The sequence below is a fragment of the Eptesicus fuscus genome, chromosome 10 (assembly GCF_027574615.1).
Source record: "Eptesicus fuscus isolate TK198812 chromosome 10, DD_ASM_mEF_20220401, whole genome shotgun sequence".
NCBI classification, from domain to species: Eukaryota; Metazoa; Chordata; class Mammalia; order Chiroptera; family Vespertilionidae; genus Eptesicus; species Eptesicus fuscus.
In genome coordinates this window covers 53,695,994-53,722,133 of record NC_072482.1, presented here as the reverse complement: position 1 = coordinate 53,722,133, position 26,140 = coordinate 53,695,994, and the positions used below count along the sequence as shown (strand labels likewise).

Sequence of the window (26,140 nt, the reverse complement as noted above, 5' to 3'; positions counted from 1 at the left end):
GCCGGCTTCCTCCCGCACAGCGGGGCGGGCCGGAACTTTTATCCACAGGAACGGGTTTGCACAGTAGAGTGTTGCCGGCCGGCGTCAAAAGGACTTGGGTGCCATCCTCTTCCTTTTACCTCCGTCGCGGCGGAGCGGAGCTGAGCACATCCCATCGAGAAGCGCGGTTACCGGGCGTGCTGGGTCTATGGTCGCTCCGCGAGCCGTTCCGCCGGCTGGTGCTTTTCTATCAGGGCAAGCTGTGTTCCATGGCAGGGAACTTTTGGCAGAGCTCCCATTAGTAAGTGATCTTCCGTCTTCTCGCTGGGGCTGGCTCTGGGGTCGGGGTGGTGATGACGGGGCCTGCAGCTCCCCTTGGCCTAGATCCTAGCCCCTGTCCCGAACGCCGCGGAATCTCCCGGGAGTCGGTGGCGGCCGGAAGCGGGACGCGTCTTTCTTTGGCAACTCCCCTCTCCCCTCCATTTGGCTGGGTTGGGGGTGGGGGGCTAGATCTGTGAGCGGAAAGGGTGGGGGAAGGGGCCTCTGTCTCCGAGGTGGGGAGGGTTAGGATTCTTGGATTAGCCAGGCGCGGAAGGGGGTGGGCTGGGATGGCATAGGTATGGGAAGTGTGGCACAGTTCAGAACTGGGACGCTGGCTCTCCAGGACAGTTGTGGTTCACCGTTTGCCTGGGATCGCGTCAGTGGGTCGGTATCCTACCTAGCCTTTTGTCAGTCACCTCCTGCCTTGAGTGGATTTAATGTTATTCCGAGGAGAAGGAGTCAGGCTTGTTTCTTCTCATTCAACCGCTTCCTGCCGATATTTTATGTCTACATGGAGTTTTATGTTGGTAAGGTATAGGGCAGGTGCTCTCAAAATCTATTTCATTAATCATCTGTGCCTTATATTTGAAGAGTGTGTTTATCAGTGACGTTGCCGATTTCCTTAACGTTTTTCATAAGTAAGTTTTTGTTTCTGTCAGTGACCATGGAAGAGCTAGAGTCATGTTAAAAACATTTCCCCCTAAATACATTTGTTTAAGCCGTCAGGAAGGTGGGTGATGGGACTCATTGAACTTTGACTAGACAAGTGAAAGATGAATACAACCTGATAAAGATTATATCTTAGTGTAAATACTTTCTAATGCCAAGAGAGCATTAGTAATTGTAATTTAAATTTTGATTCTGTGAAAAGATTGGATTACAGTGTTCATTCATTTTTTAGCCCTTTGCAGGAAAAAAGAAACAATGGGCATGGATACCTATTTTCAGAAAAGCAGGTTTTCCTCTTGTTGTAAAGTGATTCTGTGGAGATGAAATGCTATAAAAGCTTTACGTCTGATAGTTTTATTTTATACTGTTTCACTCACTGAAATATTTGTTTGGGCAAAAATAAAATACAGGAGATTTAGGTAGTGGAGAACAGGTATTCTGAGAAACTGAAAGAAGGTGACAGAATTGACAGTTGTTTGTCAGAATTTATAGAGACTTTTCAACTTAAAAAAATAAAGATCATGCCCCTGTTTTGATAAGCATTATGCCATAATGAGAATGCTTGTCAAAATAGGTGCAGGATATCTATATAAAAGGCTAATATGCTAAGTATCTGTGCAGGTAATGATGTCACGTAGCAACGCCCAGCTTCCCGTCTCTAGCAACAACTAGCCTCCTTGCAGTTTCTTCAGCCCAAGAACATGACTTGCTTTATAGCCAGGTGGAAACATTTTACACTTTAACCAAATGTCTGTGAAGCGTTTTCCCATGCTTCATCTCATTTGATCCTCACAGAAGTCCTGGAGTAGGTAAATAGGAGTCTCAGTGGAATCCTATTTTCTTTTCATTAGCTGGAAAACAGAGATTTATAAAGTTTAGAAACTTGACCCTACTGAAAAGAAGTAAGAAATGGTGGACTTTGAAAATGTCCTCAGGTTTTCTCACTGTGCAAAATATAGTCAAACACTGCTGCAGTTAAATATTTTACCCTTTGTTCTCCTTGCGTGATCTATAATAATAATCTGCTTCCTGTTGATATTTACTGCTGTGTTGCTGACAATTACCTAAAAGAGAAGTTGGGGTGCTTCACTGGGCTGCAAAAAGTTAAGCTAAATCAGAAAGCAAGTCTAATTAAGCAGGTTTATTCCATGTACTAGAGGCCCAGTGCACGAGATTCTTACACTGGGGGGGGAGGGTCCCTCAGCCTGGCCTGCGCCCTCTTGCAATCCAGAACCCCTCGGGGGATAGCTGGCAGGCAGACATCTGTCTCGAAGTCTGGGGTTCACGCAGTCCGGGACCCATGCAGTGCAGGACCCCTCACTCCTTACCACCCTCCTGCAGTGGAGGTGGGAGAGGCTCCCACCATCACTGCTGCGCTCGCCAGTCGTGAGCCTGGCTTGCTGCTCCTTAGCGCTGCTTTGGAGGTGGGAGAGGCTCCCGCCCCTGCTGCTGGCTGGGCTTGCCAGCTGTGAGCCCGGCTTCTGGCTGAGTGTCCTGCATTTGAGCATCTGTCCACTGGTGGTCAGTGTGCATCATAGCTATTCGATCTATTTGCATATTACAATTTTATTATCTAGGATACTAGAGGCCCGGTGCACAAATTCGTGCATTGGGGTCTGGCCAGCCTTCCTCAATGGGGGTCGATCGGGACTGGGCCAGCAGCGGGGGGCCACAGGAGGTGGGCCAGCCCTGCCCCCGATTGTCACCCCCACCCTGATTGGGAGCAGAGCTGGCTGGGGGAGGGACCGTGGGCAGTTGGCCGGCTGGCCCCACCCTTAATTGGGGTGTGGGGGGCCAATCAGGGGGAGGAGCTGCGGGAGGTTGGAGGGGCCGATGGCCACTGCAGTGTGCCTCATAGCGACAGGTCATTCCGGTCCCTTGGCTTTTATGTCTATAACTAGAGGCCTGGTGCATGAAATTCGTGCACTGGGTGGGTCCCTCAGCCTGGCCTGCATCCAGTCTGGGACCCCTTGCTCCTTACCGCCTGCCTGCTCACTGCTCCTTGTTCGGCTCACTGCTCCTTAGTGCTGCCACAGAAGTGGGAGAGGCTCCCACCACCGCTGCTGTGCTCACCAGCCATGAGCCAGGCTTCTGGCTGAGCGATGCTGCCCCTGTGGGAGCACACTGACTACCAGGGGGCAGCTCCAGCGTTGAGCATCTGCCCCCTGATGGTCAGTGTGCATCATAGTAACTGGTCATTCTGGTCATTCCACTGTAACAGTTGCTTAGGCTTTTATTATATAGACTAGAGGCCCGGTGCATGAAATTCGTGCATGGTGGAGGGGGTGTCCCTCAGCCCAACCTGCACCCTCTCCAATCTGGGACATCCCTCTCACAATCCAGGACTGCTGGCTCCCAACTGCTCGCCTGCCTGCCTTCCTAATTGCCCCTAACTGCTTCTGCCTGCCAGCCTAATCACCCCCTTACCACTTCCCTACCAGCCTGATTGATGCTTAACTGCTCCCCTGCCAGCCTGTTTGCCCTTAACTGCCCTCCCCTGCAGGCCTGGGCACCCCTAACTGCCCTCCCCTGCAGGCCTGGTCCCCCCCAACTGCTCTCCCCTGCAGGCCTGGGTCCCTCCCAACTGCCCTTCCCTGCAGGCTTGGTTGCCCCCAACTTCCCTCCTCTGCCAGCTTGGTCACCCCTAACTGCCCTCCCTTGCAGGCCTGGTCCCTCCCAACTGCCCTCCCCTGCTGGCCATCTTGTGGTGGCCATCTTGTGTCCACATGGAGGCAGCCATCTTTGACCACATGGGGGCAGCCATCTTGTGTGTTGGAGTGATGGTCAATCTGCATATTACTCTTTTATTAGATAGGATAATATGCTCATTAGACCAGATGACCTTCTGGACAAAGCCGGGGCTGCGAGGGAAGTCCGGGTCCTGGGTGCCTGCCGGTGGCCAGAGGGAAGCCCGGGTGCCGGCAGCTGGGGGAAGGAAGGCCTACTCTTGCACGAATTTCATGCATCAGGCCTCTAGTATATAAAAGGCTAAGTTGACTCACACATGCACGGTACAAAAGAAGAATTTTATTTGACTAATAAAGACATAGAAAATGCTTAATATGTACACTTAATATCCCAGCCAGTGTGGCTTAGTGGTTGAGCTTTGACTCCTGCACCAAGAGGTTGCTGTTTCGATTCCCCTCAGGACACATGCCCGGTTGCAGGTTTGATCCCCAGTAGGGGCTGTGCATGAGGCAGCAAGCAGATCGATGTTTCTTTTCTTTTTCTTTTCTTTTTTTTTTTTTAAATCCTCATTCAAGGATATCTTTCCATTGATTTTTAGAGAGAATGGAAAGGAAGGGGAGAGACAGAGAGAGAAACATCCATAGAAAAGAGACAAATCAATTGGAAGAATGGCAATAACCCATATGGTTAAATACTTTAAGACATACCCAGGTACTGTTAATAGGAATGGAAATTGTTGTGACTTTTATGGAACTTACTAGGTGTACCAGTTAATAATGGCGGATTTTGTAATCAAAGAAAACACGATAATTTCAAGAGAAACATCTAAAGTACTTTATTCAAAGTAATGTCCATCACTAGCTACACATTTCCCCATCTCTCAGGTAATTTGTGGATACTATCGCAATAGAACTTTTCTTGTTTTGAGGCAAACCATTCAGAGACCCAATTTTCCACTTTGTGGTTTTGAAGTGCTGCTCAGAAAGTGCATGTACCATCGATCAGAGCAAGTGGTAATCTGAAGGAGCAAGGTCTGGTGAATACAGCGGGTGGGTTAATACTTCCCAGGCAAGATCTTTTAACGTGTCTTTAACTGGTTTTGAGGTGTGTGATGGTGCATTATCATGAAGCAAAATTACTTTGCCATGTCTTCTGGCTCATTCTGGTCGTTTCACGATCAAAGTGTGGTTCAAATTGATTATTTGTTTTCGGTAGCGATCAGTATTAACAGTTTCACCTGGTTTTAGAAGCTCATAATACACCACACCTTCCTGATCCCACCAAACGCAGAGCATTGTCCTCTTTCCGAAGTGATTTGGCCTTGCAGACAATATTGATGGTTGACCTGGACCAACCCATGATTTTGTGCGTTTGGGTTTCTCAAAATAAATCCACTTTTCATCACCAGTCACAATTGGATGCAAAAAAGACTTTCTTTCGTGCTGTTGAAGCAACATTTTACCGATGACTTTTCGGTTTTCCATTTGTTTTTCGTTCAGTTGATGTGGCACCCATTTTCCTTCCTTTAAAATCTTTCCCGTTGCTTGTAAACTACCGGAAATTGTTTGCTGAGCAACGTTTAATCTTTCTGCAAGTTGTTTTTGAGTTTGACACGCATCTTCACCCAATAATGCTTGTAATTGTTGGTCTTCAAACTTTTTCGGTTGACCCGGATGTTCTTTGTCTTTCACATCAAAATCATCACTTTTAAAGTGTTTAAACCAGTGTTCACAAGTATCTTGAGATGGAGCATGTTCACCATAAGCTTCCCAAAGTATATGGTAACTCTTTCTTCAAAATAAAGGAATGAATTAAAACTTTCCACAAATGCTCTTTTTTTGGCATGAAATTCGACATTTTTAAGCTTATCTATGATATTAACACCTTCAGCAAATTTGACATATGAAGTTTTGAAGCTTGCTGTCAGTATAACAAAATAGCATACATATCAAATCGCATATATATCAACATATGTGTAACTCCATCTATTGAAAAAAAATCTGCATTATTAACTGGTACACCTAGTAAACTGACAATTTGTATCAAAGTTACCAGCAAAACTGGCCCATCAGTTCTACTTCTATGAAATTATTTCAGATGCATTATTAATCAAGTATATAAGGATGAATTTCAAAGATATTCATTAAAGTATTACTTGCAATGGAGTGGGGGAAAATAACCTAAATGCTTATCAATAGGGATTTGTGGGGAGCGGGATGTAAGCTGACACGGTCCTTGCACCTGTAGGGGCTAGCAAGGCTGGCACCCTACCCACACAGATTTCCCAGGCCTGTTTGGATGGCAATTAATCAGTATAACGAGAGCAGCCCCTGCCTACAAAGCTTTCCCAGGCTTGTTTATATGACTGCTATCAGTAGGATAAGAGCTACTTTCATGGCTTACCAAGAAATATGTATCCAACTAGTGAGATTTATTGTAACAAGAAACCTGTCCTTCAACTTATCCCTCCAGTAGTGATTTTAGAGAAACAAAGAATGTTTTCCTTTTGATGGATTCCCTGCTTAGTGTCTTATGTATAAAAAGCACTGTACTGCTAATAAAGATTGCCAGAACTTCTCGAGAGTTCTTGGACCTCCTGATCCCGCTGTTGTTTCTCTTGCTTTTGTTTCTCTTATTCTTTCTTTTCTCAAATCCCACCTCCCTACCTCAGCCCGGTTCAACCCGTCAGGCTGGCCCTGACAGGGATTAACTAAATAAATAATGATTCAATCTATAATGCTGTTCATCAGTTTAAAAGAATGCTGAATAATAAACTCAGTGACATTAAAATATTTTCAGTACATACTGAGTGACAAAAGCAGGTTGCAGAATAGTTGTTTTGTTTTGTTTTGTTTTGGGGGGGGACAGGGAGAATCATGTCAATTTCATATCTGGTTAAAAATAGTAGACTTGCCCTAACTGGTTTGGCTTAGTGGATAGAGCATTGGCCTGTGGACTTAAGGGTCCCAGGTTCGATTCTGGTCAAGGGCATGTACCTTGGTTGCGAGCACATCCCCAGTGTGGGGTGTGCAGGAGTCAGCTGATCGATGCTTCTCTCTCATCGATGTTTCTAACTCTCTATCCCTCTCCCTTCTTCTGTAAAAAGTCAATAAAAATATTTTTTTAAAAAATAAATAAAATATATTTTTAAAAAAATAGTAGACTTGACTAGGCAAGAGGAAGGAGGCTGTCAGTGAATAAATTCTGAAGCAGCTTTTAACATGTTTGAAATGGTGAGGTAGGAAAATTAAATACTCCAATTACCCATGAACAACTGATAAAAGATATACTTCATCAAATCTAAGGCACCATCAGTTGGTGCCAAATAACTTCACCATTATTGTATGTATTACTAAGAAAGAATAAAAGTAGGGCCACTTAAAAGGCTGAGGCACCACTGATTGTAAGTTTTTGTCAGAATCTTAGTATCAATGAAAATACAGTAAAACTAGTGACAGACTGAGAAGGAAGAGGGGAAAGATAAAAAAAATTTTCAGGGCATATTTACATTTATTAGCAAAATAATTCTCTGTGTTGTGAGTTTCAAGAAATGTGGAAAATAATGTCTTTCAGGGTTATGTGTACTTTGTATTTCTCAGAATGTTAATAACTTGTTTGATCTTAGAATATTTTCTATCACTTCATTGATTTCCTATAGCATGTTTAACATCTTTGCTTCTTCTAGTTTGCAATGGATTTTGGATGAACAAGATCTGTTGAAGGAACGCCAAAAGGACTTAAAGTTTCTCTCAGAAGAAGAATATTGGAAATTACAAATATTTTTTACAAATGGTAAAAAATAAGTTTTTAATTAGTTGAAATGGTACAGTTAATTACCTCTGAATTAAAATATTTTTGTGCAGTAATTTGTGATGAGCTGTTTTAGTCCCTACTTAACATTTTTATTTATACATGTAACCTTTTTACAACTCATACTCATCTTTTTTTTAAGTGATCTAAATAAAGTCGTTTTTGAATCTTAATGTAAGAAACATTCAAGACAGTTTCAAAGTATTCATTAATATTTCTAAGCCTTTATGATGCATTATTAAACTCAATTTAAGATTAGCTAGAGCAGATTTTGAGGATAAATGATTCTTTGGATGACATCCTATATTGGGCATTCCTATCTTATAAGTTTGCTTTGGAGAGAAGGGGATTTAGAGGCAAAAGATTCTTGTTCTGCTATATGGTAGCTTTGTCATATGATCTTTATAACCTTCAGTTCACTCTTCTGCAAACCTACCTCTTGTTTTGAGGATTCATTATGGATTTGTAAGTACACTATAAGTTGGTAGTTATAGTGAGTTTGATAGGTATTTATCTTTTCTTTTCATGTTCTAAAAATAATATGAGACGGATTGAAATTCTTAGAAGGTAGAAGAGAAATTCCTATCTTTCAACCTCTTTAACCTTTTGCACTCGAATGTCGAGTGTGACTCGACAAGGTTAGCATTAGAATAAAGGAATCGAGAAAAAAGCAAGCGAGTGCAAAGGGTTAATACAAGAATAGTGTTTGCTGTGGGACAATTCAATTTGTTGTTTTTATTTATGCATATCCATATATTTTTGTAAATTCTAGTATTAGCACTGTTATTCAAGTAGAGCTTTATAGGATGTGTAGGTTTTCCCTCTATGTTAAAAATGAATATAGTTATGATTTAACCACATGGATACCAGAAAATACACTTAAAACTTTTTCTTTTTAGTTATTCAAGCATTAGGTGAACATCTTAAATTAAGACAACAAGTTATTGCCACTGCTACAGTCTATTTCAAGAGATTCTATGCCAGGTAGGACTGTTTTGTTTTGGGAATGTTATGCTTATAACTCTTGGAAATTACAAATATTTTTTGTAATATTTGAAACTCTTATATAATTTTGATAAACCTTAGTATAGATGAATCATGTGTTTGCCATAGTTACCTTGATTTTTTCCAGGTTTTTTTCTACATGTAACTTTGTTTTACTGTTTTTAAGGTATTCTCTGAAAAGTATAGATCCTGTATTAATGGCTCCTACATGTGTGTTTTTGGCATCCAAAGTAGAGGTATGAAATAATTTTCTATTTTTCATCAAGTATAGTCAATGTGTGTTGGCTAATCTGCCCCAGTTTTCACATTACCTATGTAAAAATAATAATAGATGGTGATTTATGCAAAATATTGAAATTTGTACCAAAATAAAGAAATATACACATATATCTTTTCATTTAACAAACAATTATATACCACTTACTGTGTATCAAGTGCTATTTTTAAGTCCTTTTATAACTATAACTGACTTAATTTTCATAACAAAGAGACATATCCTATATAATAAAAGGGTAATATGCAAATTTACCCTAACAGTGGAATGACAGGGAACGACTGGTCTCTGTGACGCACACTGACCACCAGGGGGCAGACGCTCAACACAGAAGCTGCCCCTTGGTGGTCAGTGCGCTTCCACGTGGAGAGCGCTGCTCAGTCAGAAGCTGGCTCATGGCTGGCCAGCACAGTGGCGGTGGCGGGATCCTCTCCTGCTTCCATGGCAGTGCTAAGGATGTTTAAGCAGGCCTAAGCCGTTAGTTGGACATTGCCAAGGGCCTAATCACCCGGGAAGCGGTCCTAAGCTGTTAGTTGGACATCCTCTGAGGGCTCCCGGGCTGCCAGAGGGATGTCTGACTGCCAGCTTAGGCCCAGTCCTCCGGGGAGCGGGCCTAAGCCAGCAGGTGGACATCCCCCAAGGGGTCCCAGACTGTGAAGAGGGCGCAGGCCAGGCTGAGGGACAGCCCCCCACCCCCCCACCCCCTGCCAAGTGCATGAATTAGTAGATATATAAATGATGAAATTAAGCCACAGAGAGGTTAAGAAACTTGCCTAAGATCATGGAGCTGGTAAGCAGCAAAGCTGATATTTGAACCCTGGGAGTCTAGCTCATAATCCCATGCACTTAACTGCTTTGCTGTACTGCCTCTAAGACATTTATTATTTGGCACTAAGTAGTATTGCATAAGTGCTACAAGTTCTTAACTATAACTGGACAGTATCTCTCCTTCTTCATTTGATTTCTATGTCTTAACTGTATTCCCTTCCTGCCTCCTGATGATTGATTGGCTTCCCACCAACCCATAGGGAAAGCAAGGGGAAGTCAAGGATTGGGGGTGGCTCTAGCTATGTAGAGTCTAATGAGGAATCATTTTGGCAGTGAGAGTAGTTTAATTAGGTGAGGGAGAGAGAAGAGATGAAAATTTGCAGCTGAAACCAAATCTCTGGCCACCTTATTTACCTTTTTAGTATTTTTAAATCTTTGGCCACCTTATTTACCTGTTTAGTCAGGTAAGATCCAGACAATAGTAGCAGATTTTGACTAGTTTACATAATAATCTAAGCAGTCTTTAGCATTATGAAACTTTTATGTTATGTTTCTGTTTTTAGCTTACATCTTTAGAATAGTAATTGTATTCTTGAATATTGAATATAATTTTAACAAAGTAAGTTTACATTCTTCTTGATGCTCATTTTGAATTTTATTTTAGCCATTATTTAGGATTGTTATGATATCTTTCCTACCTATTACCTAAAATAATGAGAATTGATGCTATTAGAAATTATATTAAGACAAACTTTCTAGAGGTTTAAGGTTTTCTAATTGTAAGTGATAGTTTAAGGAGGCAGAACCAGCTTTGCTGTTGTTAAGTTCTTCAATGGAAGACAAAATGTTTATAAAAGGCCTGTATTGTGGGGTGATTTTTCCAAGTATTATCATGTAATTTTATGTATTTGAAGCACAAATCAGGCTAGTGGGAACCTAGACAAAATTTTATAAACTTCCGCTCTTAATTTGTCTTGTTTCTTTATATTTTTTTGTTATATGATTTTCTAAGCAGAACCCTATTTTATAATTTATTGAGTGAAAACTTTCGCCTTAAGAATTTTAGGTAGCCCAGCTGGTGTGGCTCAGTGGTTGAGCCTCAACTTATGAACCAGAAGGTCAAGGTTCAATTCCTGGTCAGGGCACATGCCCTGGTTTTGGGCTCAGTGTCAGTAGGGGGCATGCAGAAGGCAATCGATTGATGATTCTCTCTCATCATTGATGTTATCTCTTCCTCTCCCTTCCTTTCTAAAATCAATCGTGTGTGTGTGTGTAATTATTTTTATCCAAAAAATAATAAAAAGTTATTCCTAAAAAAATGTATCTTTATATTTGATTATAGCATTATTTTTTTTCATATTTATGACCAAATATTTCTTTGTTTTGTCCAGTTATGTGGAAATTGAATGGAAATGGTACTTAAGAAGATGTCTCAGGTGTTTACTTTTTAATCTTAGTTATTATAGTTTGAGGTTTAAATGTGAATATAGATATATATACATACATGCCCAGTCCCGCCCCCACCCCCCCCACCCCCCGCCCCTTGCCCAAGGATAAGGATGTAGGTTGAAGGTATTTGAATAGATTAGATTTAGTTTAGTTTCTTTGTTGGATAAGGAGCCAATTCTTAATTTTTGTTTTAAAATGAAATGAAGGCTTTAGTAATCTTATTAGGTTGATTAAATTAAATGAGGCAATATATGTAAGGTGGATCACCTCATAAATTTTAGTCACTTTAGCCCTAACTGGTTTGGCTCAGTGGATAGCACGTCAGCCTGTGGACTGAAGGGTCCCAGGTTCAATTCTAGTCAAGGGCATGTACCTTGGTTGCGGGCACATCCCCAGTAGGGGGTGTGCAGGAGGCAGCTGATCGATGTTTCTCTCTCATCAATGTTTCTAACTCTATCCCCCTCCCTTCCTCTCTGTAAAAAATCAATAAAATATATTTTTTAAAAATTATAGTCATTTTTACAATGGTGGTATATTAAGCTCAAAGAAGAAATGGGAACTGACATTGGAAGTCCTATACTATATCATTCATTCTTCTCTTGCTGTTCCAAAAAGAATAATTGTGTGGTCTTTTGAGTTCTTTTGGTGATATTAAAGTTTATTTTCTTCAGAAATTTAACTGCTTTATTATTAAATGGCATGAAATATCTGTTAGTCCAAGTCCAATTGAATAAGAAGAACACTTAATATTCTTGCAATTAAGGACAGAATCTAAAAAATCTCCTTGGAAGCTAATTTGAGTGCAGAAAACTGTCATGTCCCTGGTTTCTAATCCGGTATCTTTCAGTGATGTTAAGTTAAAACTAGAGGCCCAGCGCACGAAATTGGTGCATGGGTATGGTCCCTAGGCCTAGCCTGTGATCAGGGCCATCTTCCCCAGCTGCCCGCAGCTGGCCCCACCACCTACCCCTGGCTCCCCATTCACTATCGGGTGATCGGTGCCTGACAGCCAGGGGAAGGGACCGAGAGGTCAGTTGTTCATACCCTCTTGCCAGTTCCGCCCCCGCCATGGGTGGCCATCAGGCGATCAGAGCCTGCCAGCCGGGGAAAGGAACCAAGAGGTGGTTAGTGTGCCTCACAGTAACTGGTCCAGCGTTCATTCTGCCATTGGGGTAAATTTGCATATTATCCTTTTATTATATAGGATAGAGGCCTGGTGTATGGGTGAGGTCCGGCTGGCCTGCCCTGAAGGGGGCCCCAGATCAGGGTGAGGGGTCCCCGCTGGGGGACGGGCCAGTTGGGGCGAGGGGCCGTGGGGTTTTCAGGACAGCCCCACCCCCAATCAGGGTGGAGGTCCCCACTGGGGGGCAGGGCCAACCTGGGTGAGAGGCTGCATGCAGTTTGCAGGCCAGCCATACCCCCCGCTTTGTCAGGAAGGACGTCCTGAATGGCATTCAGAAGATGTCCGGTCTATCCGTTCTAATTAGCATATTACCCCTTTATTAGTATAGATTATTTAGCAATTTTAAAGAAAGGTAATACATTTAGAGATTTAAGTACATCATACCTCAAGTAGGTAGAAGCTGAATAGACAATATAAACATGGGGGAGCCCTGGCCAATTTGGCTCAGTGGTTAGAGCCTTGGCCCTCAGACTAAAGGGTTGCAGGTTCAATTCCAGTGAAGGGCACATACCTCAGTTGTAGGCTCCATCCCTGGTCCCAGTTGGGACGCCTGCCAGTGGCAACCAATTGATGTGTCTCTCTTCAATGTTTCTCACATGTTTTTCTCTCTGTCTCCTCCCTCCGTTCCGCTTTCTCTAAATCAGTGATGGGCAACCTTTTGAGCTTGGTGTGTCAAACTTCGCCAAAAAAACTGAGCATAACTCGGGTAGTGTGTCAGTCACTTTGAGGATAAAACTAACTCCAAGACTCTAGTCACAAATGTTTCATCCTCGGCATGCGGCCGCGTGTCATCAGAAATGGCTATGCGTGTCAGTGCTGAGACGCATGTCATAGGTTCGCCATCACTGCTCTAGTCAATGGAAAAAATGTCTTTAGGTGAGGATTAAAAATAAATAGATAAAATATAAACATGGAGGAAACACAGGAAATACTCTGTTTTGAATAGATTTCAGATAACCCTTGGGTTCATTGGCTTTCTATGTACCTGATCTTGTCCACGTTTTTTTTCTCTAGGAATTTGGAGTTGTCTCAAATACAAGACTGACTGCTGCTGCTACTTCTGTATGTAAGTGCAAAAAGTATATCCTGCTTTAAGGATGTAATTCTTAGGAGCGCTCCTCCATAGGGCATAGATAGATGTTTTTCAGTTTATAAGACTTGTGACAGATTATTTGGGTTTATTAAATCTCCTAAGGTCACTGACCTTTATGGCTATTGTACTTGATGAAAAATAAAGTTAGGCCCCGGCTGGAGTGGTTCAGTTGGCTGGGCATTGTCCCATGCACCGAAAGGTTGCTGGTTCCATTCCCAGTCAGAGCACATGCCTGGGTTGCAGGTTTGATCCCCAGTATCAGAGAGTATGGAAGGCAACCAATCGATGTTTCTCTCTTTCTTCCTCTCTCTAAAATAAATAACAACATGTTTTTTTAAAAAACAACAACACACACACACACACACACACACACACACACACCTCACCCCTGCCCTGACAAACTAGTGAATGCTGTTACTACAGGGTGCTCTGAGAAATAAAAGCTAATGTTTTGTCAGTCAGCCAGGAAAACAAGCAACTAGATTTAAATGATAGAGTCAGCAGGACTTTTGAAAAGAAAGGATTTAAGAAGAGTCAAAAACAATTTTTGAGGTTTCATGCCTGGGCATTGAGGAGGTGAAGGTGGTACATAAGAGGAAAATAAGTGTGTTTTGAAAAGAATTTAACCCTTTGCACTCACTTGCTTTTTTCTCGAGCTGCTACCGATGCTAACCGTGTCAAGTCACACTCGACATCCGAGTGCAAAAGGTTAATCTTAGACATTCTAGTTGTAAATATACCCATAAAACATCCTCTTAGAAATGGGAAGCCAGTGATGTAAATGTAAATTGTATATAAATATAAACAACCTCAGTGAATGGGGTTAGGTGAGGGGGGATGGTGCTGACCTAAGTAACTTTGGAAATGAATAACAATTCTGATACTGCTACAAATGTATGGTGAAATTGACAATTCCACTAAATGGATATATTCATGGTAAATAGTTGGCAGATGTTAAGAGCCAGGAATGGGAATCCTATATAATAAAGAGGTGATATGCAAATCGACTGTCACTCCTACACACAAGATGACCAGCAGCGGAGGGCAGTTGGGGGCAACCAGGCCTGCAGGGGAGGGCAGTTGGGGGTGACCAGGCCTGCTGGGAAGGACAGTTAGGGGCAATCAGGCTGGCAGGGAGTGGTTAGGGGGCAATCAGGCAGGCAGGCAGGCAGAAGCAGTTAGGGGGCAATCAGGCAGGCAGGCAGGCAGGCTGGCGAGCAGTTGGGAGCCAGCAGTCCTAGATTGTGAGAGGGATGTCCGACTGCCCATTTAGGCCCGATCCCACAACGGGCAGGCAGACATCTCTCAAGGGGTCCCAGATTGGAGAGGGTGAAGGCTGGGCTGAGGGACACACACACCCCACCCCACCCCACCTGTGCATGAATTTTGTGCACCGGGCCTCTAGTTTATGGATAAGCAAGGAGAGCAGACCAGAATGATCAATATGGTAATCAGTGAGGGTATGAACTCATATTTACCTTAACATAGATACACGTAAATATGTATAGGCTTTGTCAGTTAAAAGGGTCTATAAGCACTGATATCCTAGAAGCAATGAGCTCACCTAATGCCCGATCTTTGTATTTAATACCAATAACTAGGGCTCCTTGGAGAGATGGTTGATTCTAGGACTGGGACAGAAAAAATACAAGATGGACCTGGAGCATCTTATAATGAAGTACTCAAAACCAAAACGAGAAGCCTACATTGAGAGCTTTTTCAGAGACAATATGTATATTGTACATGCCTTTCAACAGAATCGATCCTGGGACCTTTCAGTCCACAGGCCGACGCTCTATCCACTGAGCCAAACCAGTCAGGGATAAAAAAGTTATTTCTATAAAAAAGTATATTTTCATATTTGGTTATAGCATTATTTAATTGAGGCTCTGTAATTGTAATATGGATGGGGGCCTGGGGCTTCCTGCCACTCATTCTGCTCACCTAAAAACAAAAACAAAAAGTGGGTTTCTAAGTGTCTCCAAGCTCCCTACTAAGTGTCTCCAAGCGCCCTACCTTTAATACTATACAAAGTTTTAAAGAAATTTGGGGTTAATTCACTTTCTCATTTACTGTTTTATTTGTTTTTTGTTTCCTCCAGTAAAAACTAGATTTTCATATGCCTTTCCAAAGGAATTTCCTTATAGGATGAACCATGTAAGTATATTGTATCAAGTAAAACTATTTGTAAAAGTTGCATATAAACTAGCTCCATTTTACATTAGAATAAACTGAATAATCTAGAAATGGTAGTTTCAAATACTACAATATAGACTTTAATTCTAAATTAAAGCTAAATTGTTTCTATTATTTTTAAAAATACTTCATGGCAGTGGTTATAAACCTTGGGTGTCCATTAAATCACTTTGGGAACCTAATAATACTGATGTCAGGACCTCTCCAGACCAACTAAATGAAGATTTTCAGTCTTGAGGTCTGGGGACTGGTATTCCTAAAAGCTCCCAGTTGATGCCAATGTGCAGTTGGAGCTACTATGGAATAGTATGAAAATCATATTTGAAATTTTACATTGTGTTAGAAGATAAATCTCTATTGACATTTTTTATAGGCATGTTCTTTTCCACCTTGCAAGAGATTTCTTAGTTCTATTTAACTTGTATTTTTTGTTGCATTTTTTAGTATTCTTTCCTTTTCCTAATTTATAATATAATGAGAATAACATTTAAGATAATTGCATTTTTGTATATTGTAAAATCTAAAGTTTATACAGGATATTTTAAATAAAAATAATAATGTTTATGAGGCTGATTTATATTAGGGATTAAAATGCTTTATAATCATAATTGCATGCATTATGTAGTAATCATTTTATTGCATAAGTTAATTCTAATATGAGTTACTATGTTTTGTTGATTTAAAAAATTTTAGTAAAAATCTGTGATAAATTACTATGCCTATAAATTGTTAGAATAAGTAGATTCATCTAATTTTACTTCATGTTGACATTTATAATCTTTTTTAAACAGATATTAGAATGTGAATTCTATCTTTTAGAACTAATGGTAAGTATATTTCTTCCCTGTGATTAATAGAATAAAACTTATGTAGCGAAGTTAGAAATTATTTAAAGAAATATTTGTAGGGAGGTGCATTTTTAAAACCATCTAAGTGATGTGATACATGATGGTGAAATCATAGTACCTAGTAGCATCATCACCTGGATCCTCTTGGAAGCCTGTAAAGAGTTTGTATAGCCTACTTAGGATGGGAATATTTTTCTGTTCTATAGTAACTATAATAAAAGAATTACAAGCAAACCGACCAGGACATTAAACCACTGTCAATTATTTGCACAATATGTGTATGTGTGTGGTGTTATTTAAAGATAGGTTATGTCTTTGGCAGAATTCTGCTCCTCCAGGTGGGAATTACGGATTTATAGGCTAATAAGAGGTTTCAGTGTGTTGCAGATGTGACACTTTGAGTCTCTAAGGGAGTGGATGCTGACTGACTGCCAACCGATTTGCCAAGGTATATTTCAGAGAGAGCACTGCCTTCTCTGTTATAGTAGTTTAGGGCTGCCATACTGGTTTCTTAAGACAATAAGAGGGAAGCAAGCATGAGTTAGAGAAAGACATAATTATAAATCAGTAGGGTAATGATAAGGTTTTGTGTTGTAATAAAATCTGTTTTTATACATACACATTTTTTAAACTGTTTCTAGGATTGTTGCTTGATAGTGTATCATCCTTATAGACCTTTGCTCCAGTATGTGCAGGACATGGGCCAAGAAGACATGTTGCTTCCCCTTGCATGGTAATTAGAACAGAAGTTATTCATAGTATAACTTGTTATTAGCTAAGAAGTTATTCATAGTATAACTTGTTATTAGCTAGGAAGATTAGCCTCGTTAACCCTAATATTTAATACTAAATATTAAGTTTAGTATTTTTAAAGTAATTAAAGTAGTGCCCAAAGATATTTTATGTTGAAAAAAAAATCTACTTATTGAATTTTAATAACTATATTGGTACAAATGATAAAAATCTTTATCTATTTGATTAGTATTTCTATTAAAATTTGATTATTGTGAAAAATAGACTGTTTACATAAAAAGTCAATTATCTTTAAAATTATCAGAATACTTTCTGGTGGTATTCAGTGTACATATTCATTGTATGATTTCTGGTTTCCTATCTGATATTCTAATTTTTGAAAAATTAGAAAAAAATCTTTAAAATTTATTGTGAGGTTTTAAATTTTAAAATATATTTAGCTATAATTTTATTCATTAAAATATGCTTATTTATTGAATCATTCATGTATCCATCTTTTTCCCATGATATTTTTACCTTTATATCTGTGCTTTAGTAATATAAAAGAGAAATAATGTGTGCAAAGATGGGAAATACAGCCCTCTCTGGAGGGAAATGTATAATCATATGAGGTGGTTCTGCTTTCAGTAATAATATGGTTTACATTTCTATAGGAGGATAGTGAATGATACCTACAGAACGGATCTTTGCCTACTGTATCCTCCTTTCATGATAGCTTTAGGTATGTATGTAAGTGTGTTTTACCTGTATTAGTTAAATTGTTACAAACCTATTTAGGTCATCCTAAAAGAAATTTCACTCTATAGTACTTTATGTTTTTATATTTCATGAAGTAATAGACTAATCCTTGCATGAAAGTTTTCAATAATATGAACTGAAACTGTCACAAATCAAGATTATTGTCCCCCTTCACCCACTCTTTTTTTTTTTTTTTTGTCATTTAAAATAATTTTAATCAGTGTTTGGATAGGGGGAAAAGTTCAGAATAAAGTCCTCAGAGGTTGAGTAAAGGAGCCTCTGTGGTCCTTAACACCTCTTAGGAGAGGTAAGTTAGCTACTATTCTATTATCTGTGGAAGGCAGTACTGTAATGGGTTAGAACACAGTCTTTGGAGTCAGATGACCCTAGGTTTAAACTTTGCTTCCTTTATAATTGCTGGAAAATTATCTAACTTTTCTTAGCTTGTTTTCTAAATTGTAAAATGTGGGGATACTAACAGCTCCATACAGACTTGTTGTAAGAATTAAATGAGATACCTTACAGAACACCAAATATTGTCTGCCTTATATTAGGCACTTACTACTTTTTGTTCCAGTTCTTTTCTCTCTTGATATCCATGATTCTGTCCTCTTGATCACTCCCCTCATTTTAACAGTCCAGACTTACTGTTTTCTCTTTTTTCAATTATTCCTTTAATGTTAATGTTTTTTATCCTCATATCAGGGGTGGCACATCGGTTATACTTATATATTTTGAAGTTTAATTTCACTAAATTTATTTAGAATAACCATTAATGACAAAAAATAACCTGTTAATTATAAGCAAATCTTGCTTTAAAACATTTTAGAATTAACGGGTTATTAATTTTGACAAATGACATATGGACCTGAAATTTTGTCCGTTAAATCCAAAGTCGCTCAACACAGGAGCTGCCCCCTGGTGGTCAGTGTGCTCTCACAGCCAACTTCCCGTGGCCCCTCCCCACAGCTGGCCAACCACCCATGACCCCAATCACCGGCCAGGGCGAGGGACCACACCCATGTATGAATTTGTGCACCAGGCCTCTAGTAATGTATAAAAGTATATACAAGGCATTATATATTTTTTCTAAGCTGTATTTTATTACAACACTCAATTTTGTACTAATGTGCCCAGTTTTCACCTAATTAGATATACTAATAACTTTAAAAAGTAGTCCTGGGTGGGTGGCTCAGTTGGTTGGAACATCCTTCCATGCAAGGTTCGATTTCCGGCCAGGGCACATACCTAGGTTGCTGGTTCAACAGTCAGGGTGCATACAGGAGGCAATTGATTGATGTTTCTCTCACACATCTCTCTCTCCATTCCTTCATCTTTCTAAAACCAATAAACATATCCTCAGGTGACAATAAAAAATAAAAAAAAGCAGAGTCAACAAACACTACTTTTAGTTGAAATATCAAAAAGTCGATATTGTTGAAATTTATCAGTGTATTGCTTGGCTGAGATTTTTTGTTTTGTTTTATTTATTTATTTATTTACTTACTTACTTATCTCCTCACCCGAGGATATGTTCATTGATTTTAGAGAGAGAGGAAGGGAGAGAGAGAGAGAGAGAGAGAGAAACATCAGTTGGACTGGGGATTGAACCCACATCTAGGTAGGAGCCCTGACCAGGAATGGAACCTGCCACTTTTTGGTGTACGGCAAGCATGTCAAACTCGCAGCTACGTGGGCCACATTCCTTGTTAACCCTAACCTGCCATGGGATGACACTCCAACCAACTGAGCCACCTGGCCAGGCATTTTATTTCTGTGGTGTTTTTTTCATCACACTGACTTCTGATTATATTATATATTACTTTGTATCACTGTTCAGAGATTATTTCCCTGCTTTAATTTCCTCATTGAATTTTTTCTCTCTCTAATATGCCCTGACTCTCAAGGCAACTGCACCATGCCTAGCACACTGAGGAGCTGGAGATGTCAAGAACCTTAATATGGTCTAATAATTTTTTCTGTCTGTATGAGGTTAAATTGATGGCATGGTCAATGGTAACTATTATATGAACCTATGAATTTTTTTAAAAGAATATTAGAAAATATACATGAAAAATGTAAGAGAAAATTTTACCTTTAGTTCTGAGTCCACACATTGCATGTTTATAGTTAAACGTGGGCCTTTGTCTCTTTATTTTCTTTCCAGCTTGCCTACATGTAGCCTGTGTTGTACAGCAGAAAGATGCCAGACAGTGGTTTGCTGAGCTTTCTGTGGATATGGAGAAGGTATTCTTTAAAATTCCCTTAGTGGAATATAAACTTGAACATTTTAAAGTTAATGTCATATTTACTAAAATCTTTAGGCTCGGATCAGGCTAAAAAAGTTTTTGGTAAAAAATAAAACTAAAAAAGAAGAAACATGTTTAGCAAGAAGACTAAGGTTCTCTTTCTCTTTTCATTTTAGGCTTAAGGAGAATGGTAAACTTTTAGTTTGATTAGTTTAAGAGCAGCCTCTAATTTTCAGGATTATTTTAAAAGCTACCTAGTGAACACTAAATCCTATATAATAAAAGCCTAATATGCTAAGTGTCCAGTTGTCCCATCGTCGGTTCAACCAATCAAAGCTTAATGTGCTAATGATATGCTAAGGCCACTCAATCACTCGCTATGATGTGCACTGACCACCAGAGGGCAGACGCTCTGACTGGTAGGTTAGCTTGCGGCTGGGGTCCGGCTGATTGGGACTGAGCAAGGTGGGCCAGACATGCCCTGGAGCCCTACCACGGTCCCTTCCTGGCTGGCCAACCTCCCTCGGCCTGGCCTGTGCCCTCTTGTGATCCGGAATCTCTCGGGGGATGTCAGAGAACCAGTTTAGGCCCGATGGCAGAACGACCAGTTGCTATGATGCACACTGACCACCAGGGGTTAGACGCTCAATGCAGGAACTGCCCACTGGTGGTCAGTGTACACGCACACAGGGAGCGCTACTCAGCTAGAAGCCGGGCTCACGGCTGGTGAGCACAGTAGCCTCTCCTGCCTTCTCAGCAGTTGGACATCCCCCGAGGGCTCCCAGGACTGCTAGAGGGCATAGGCCAGGCTGAGGGACCGCCCCCCCACACCCAAGTGCATGAATTTTGTGCACTGGGCCTCTAGTAGTACTATAAACTTCTGGGACACAGGCTATCTCCTGGCAAAGTGGTTTTTGCCCTTTTTTCTATCTTTCCTGCTAAAATATTGGTAGTGTTAAAATTAATCCAAGGTTAGGTCTATTCAGGTGAGAAAGAAAGTGCTAATTTGGAAACTGGATATGACAGATTTGTAGCTGCCAGTTTTTTTAGCACCTTAACTTGTTTGCTGTAGTTAAAAGAATCAGAACAATATCTTTTTGCACTACTTTCCATTAAATTGTTTGAAACTACTGTGTAGTGATAAACTTCATGATTTAGACCTCTATTTCTAGTACCTCACTATTTTGTTTTGGTTTAGATATCAGCAGATGGAAGGAAACTAACTAAAGAAAGACAGATAAGGATGGACAGGGCATACATGTTAACAGATGAGAGGCTAGAAGGAAAAGCCTAAATAGCAGTGTGATACAAATACTACTTTCATATTTATCAGGACTGTCTAGCCTGAATACTTAAGGACAGACTCTCTGTCTTTTCACTGTTTCTGAGGCATTCTTTATATGTTAGATGTTGCTTTACATTGTCACTGAGAACTTTTTAAATATTTTCTTCTAGATATTGGAAATAATCAGGGTTATTTTAAAACTATATGAACAGTGGAAGAATTTTGATGAGAGAAAAGAGATGGCAACTATTCTTAGCAAGATGCCAAAACCAAAACCTCCTCCAAACAGGTACTTTGTAAACTTTAATTATAGATTCCATTTAATTATATATTTCATACATATTATCACATTGTTTCATAGATTACATTGGTGTTTCTTTTCCTTAAAATTTCTCCCAAAACTTCACAGTAAATATTAATTTTTTTAAATTTCTGACTTGATAGATTGAGAATGTCTCATTTTAAAATATTTATTGGATCATCTGTTAGTAACTTTTCCTAATGCAATGGCAGATCTATTACAGGTATCCCTCAACATATGGCTAGATACTATACACAAATTTAAAAAGGACAGAATTAGGCCAGTTTATCAGAAATTCAGAGATAAAGAATTCTGTAGTACTCCCATGTCAGTGTGACTCTGTGTCATCTTTTTTATTTTATTTTTCCTCACAACTGGCTGTTATCCTGTTTTATGAATTAGATTATTGATCTGATATTGTAAAGATAAAAAAGTTTAGCTTTTGAGTGCCCCAAATGACACCCAATAAATATAATCTTGTTAAATATGAATCACTTGTGCTAAGGGGACTTTTGTTATTGTTAAATAGGATCTGTTCATTTAGTTTAGTGGTTCTTAGCTTTCGCTGTACATCAGATCATTGGGGTAGGAATAAAGGTCAAAATGGAATAAACAAATAGTGCCCATCTTAATTAACTTATATTTAAGTTATCAAACATTGAGATAGATTTGTAGGTCTGATAAGTTAATGTCACTGTTGGGAAAAAATAAATATTTATACAAGGAGCTGTTTTAAGGCAGTCATTCAAACAGCTACCTTTGGATGCATTTTTTGCAGAAATTCCCTGAGTGATTCTCCACTAGTGGCAGGGCCTGAAGCTGCAAGATGATGATGGACAAGATAAGGCAATAACCCTATTGCCACAGATACTGGTATTTTCAGTTTTAGTTATTTTTATTTTGAATATTCAGCGTTTTCCTGGGAATTACCATATTTTTATTTATAAAGGTTTGCTGTGTTTACATGACTTTAGTATGCCTTTGGATAGTAATTTTTTTGGGTGGAGAATACTTTTTGATTTTCATAGTTGGTTAGTAGAAATAAGATTTTATATGTAAGATTTAATTTTATAGGAAATTTGTTCAGAAGCTCTAATCTATATGTTGAGTGATACCTGTAATGACAATGAAATCCCATACCCTAATTTAAATTTTTTGAATGTATATGGACACTACCTTCCAGAATGCTTGTTATGTGTGAGGGCACTAAGTTATATAAGAATAAAAATATAAAACCAAATGTTAGTCTTCTGGATTTAATTTTTCCACATCTGTGTCTTACAGTTGGGAATGTCTTTGTTTTGTAAGTTTGTACTACAGAATAACTAATGTTAAAATTATTAGTAGGCTTATCAGCATGTTGAAAATGAATCTTTTAATTGGTATAAAATCTCTTTCTTCCCCATTTGAACAGTGAAGGAGAGCAGGGTCCAAATGGAAGTCAGAATTCTAGCTACAGCCAATCTTAAAACATTCCGAAGAATTCCGTAGTGGACCAGTTGGAAATTAACCATTGGACAGATTTCAGTAATGTCTTCAATGGAACACAAATGAACATGAATAGCTTGTTTCTGTCAAGCATATTGGGAAGTGATTTTATTTTTGCAAAATAAGGTTTTCCTTACCTAATTTGATTCTAATACATAATTGATTAAAGGCTCTTGATTTTTAAAGTTTGGAAAGGTTCTAAGGGGACCTACAGACAGACATTTCAAAATTAATAGCTTTTGCTTAGTATAATTTTTCTTAATTTGGATAATAATTGTAGTTTTTTATTAAGCCAGGAAACATGAAGCATAATTTGTTTAAAATTCTCTTTGGTCATTGAAGGACCAAAAAAGGACATAAAAAGTGAACTATATAAGGGGTTTTCCCCCTTCTTAACTTAAACTTTAAAACTGTATTTAAGAAATCAAATCTTACAAAATCCTGGAAGATTTTGGTAATGATATTGATAATTTCAGGGAAATTAATCAAGTACCTATTGATTTTAAAGTGTATTTTATTCAGTAGTTTTAGTATCTTGCCATGGAAGATACTAGCCCAGCCTTGCAGAAAAGTGCAATATGTATAGCATACTTTGACATTTTAAAAGTTTTATTAATTCTGTAACCATTTTGAAATGCTGGGCAAACTATTTTTAAAAACCTACATGAAGTTATTTACATTTGATTCAGTTTAATCAGGCATTTAGAAAGCTAATTGGATAAAACATAAAATGGTTGAAATTTGATAACATTTTAATGTTAATTTTTACTCTACTGTGAAAAGTTTTTTATATGACATACACACTCTAGTTTATTTTTATGTCTTAGCGTGGATTTACAAATTTATTACAGGTATCCTGAGCCAGGAACACAATCAGGTTTCAGGCCAGTTTGATACTGGCTATTCTTAATTCTCACATGAGCGTAGGATTTAAGACTAAATGTTATGTCAGTGGGACTGTGCTGTCTGTGGAACTTAATAAATTAATAATTTTCTTCAGACTTGAAAGAGAGTTATAAAATTTGGAGTCATAGGATATTGATGTACAATTTAAGGATTAAAAAGTTTTATGAATCAATTGTGAACAATGAAATTAAATGTTGATTTCCTAGTATAAAACTGCAAAAATAAAAGTACGTTCTCCAGCTATATTGACCAGTGTCTTGAATATTTATCTTTTTTAATCTGCCTTATGTTGTTTTCTGAGAAGAGTCTTTTTTCTTTAGACAAGTATTAAAGCCTCCTATAGTTAATCAAATGGGTAATTTCAAAAGGTTTAAAATTAAGGCTAAACATTTTTTTATATATATATATATATATGTTATTGATTTTTCACAGAGAGGAAGAGAGAGGGATAGAGAGTTAGAAACATTGATGATAGAGAAACATCGATCAGCTGCCTCTTGCACAACCCCTACTGGGGATGTGCCCACAACCAAGGTACATGCCCTTGACCGGAATCGAACCTGGGACCTTTCAGTCCGCAGGCTGATGCTCTATCCACTGAGCCAAACCGGTTTCGGCAAGGCTAAATATTAATCACTTGTGCTCAGGGGGCTTTTGTTGTTGTGGAGAGTAGCGGAGAATCTGGAAAGGGAGATTATGTATAAAGTCAGTATCAGTGACATATGAAGGTGTCATGGGCAGGATAAGATAGATATAAGAAAAAAAGCTTTCCTCGGGTCTGAAGGAACTAAGATTGGGCTTGTGTTGGAAGAGCGGAGTGATTATATATCATAATCACTGATTTAAACAGCTGGAAGAAAGCACAAATATTTTACCATTAGTGCACTAACAAGTGTAAGGCATTGCTAAGGAATATACTCATGATAGTGGTTAAGTTTAAATATATATATACCAGAGGCCCGGTGCATGAAATTCGTGCATGGGGCGGGGGGAGTGTCCCTTAGCCCAGCCTGCACCCTCTCCAATCTGGGACATCCCTCTCACAATCCAGGACTGCTGGTTCCCAACTGCTGGCCTGCCTGCCTTCCTGATTGCCCCTAACCGCTTCTGCCTGCCAGCCTGATCACCCCCTAGCCACTCCCCTGCCAGCCTGATTAATGCCTAACTGCTCCCCTGCCAGCCTCATTGCCCCTAACTGCCCTCCCCTGTCGGCCTGGTCACCCCTAACTGCCCTCCCCTGCAGTCCTGGGTTCCCCCCCGCCCCAACTGCTGTCCCGTGCAGGCCTGGGTCTCCCCCAACTGCCCTTCCCTGCAGGCCTGGTCACCCCCAACTTCCCTTCTCTGCCAGCCTGGTCACCCCCAACTGCTCTCCCCTGCAGGCTTGATCACCCCCAACTGCCCTCCCTTGCAGGCCTGGTCCCCCCCAACTGCCCTTCCCTGCAGGCCTGGTCACCCCCAACTTCCCTCCTTTGCCAGCCTGGTCACCCCCAACTGCTCTCCCCTGCAGGCTTGATCACCCCCAACAGCCCTCCTTTGCAGGCCTGGTCCCCCCCAACTGCCCTCCCCTGCAGGCCTGGTCCCTCCCAACTGCCCTCCCCTGCTGGCCATCTTGTGTCCACATGGGGGCAGCCATCTTGTGTGTTTGAGTGATGGTCAATTTGCATATTACTCTTTTATTAGATAGGATCTACACTAATAAAAGAGAAACATGCAAACTGACTGTACCTCTGCTACGCCCACAAGCCACGCCCACCAGCCAATCAGGAGCAACTATGCAAATTGATCCAACCAAGATGGTGGCAGCCACAGAGCTGGAGCGAGCAGGAGGCACTTGCTTCCAGCCGGTCCTGGCCTCCGCTCAAGGAGGTGCTCAGAAAGAAAAAAATGAGGGGCTGAGAGCTTGGGTCACCAGGGGGTGATCAGGCCAGAATGGGACGGCAGTTGTGGGTGATCAGGCTGTTGGGGGGCGGGGCCATTGGGGGTAAGCAGATCAGCAGGGGGGCCAGTTGGGGGTGAGCAGGCCATCAGTGGGGGGTCAGTTGGAGTTGATCAGGACAGCAGGGGGGGCAGTTTGGAGTGAGCAGGCCAGCAGGGGCCAGTTGGGGGCAAGCAGGCCAGTGGAGAGGGGAGGTGGGAG

General features: G+C 40.2%; 1 protein-coding gene across 3 annotated transcripts; it reads left to right on the top strand.

The window, feature by feature from the left end:
- Positions 1-24,246, top strand: CCNC (cyclin C). 3 transcript variants are annotated; one of them, XM_028138740.2, is made up of 13 exons: positions 177-280; positions 7,343-7,449; positions 8,367-8,451; positions 8,639-8,708; positions 13,161-13,212; positions 15,341-15,396; positions 16,227-16,262; positions 16,925-17,016; positions 17,690-17,757; positions 19,942-20,021; positions 21,479-21,597; positions 22,388-22,482; positions 23,024-23,088. In XM_028138740.2, exons 1-12 carry the CDS (start codon positions 249-251, stop codon positions 22,437-22,439), a joined length of 849 nt encoding a protein of 282 aa, XP_027994541.1. In that variant the 5' UTR covers positions 177-248; the 3' UTR covers positions 22,440-22,482; positions 23,024-23,088. The 3 variants fall into 3 exon arrangements, with proteins under 3 accessions (XP_008151049.1, XP_054578162.1, XP_027994541.1); XM_008152827.3 differs by lacking the exon at positions 22,388-22,482 and having other exon boundaries at positions 1-280; positions 23,024-24,246; XM_054722187.1 differs by lacking the exon at positions 23,024-23,088 and having other exon boundaries at positions 1-280; positions 22,388-22,984.
- The last annotated feature ends 1,894 nt before the right edge of the window (positions 24,247-26,140 follow it).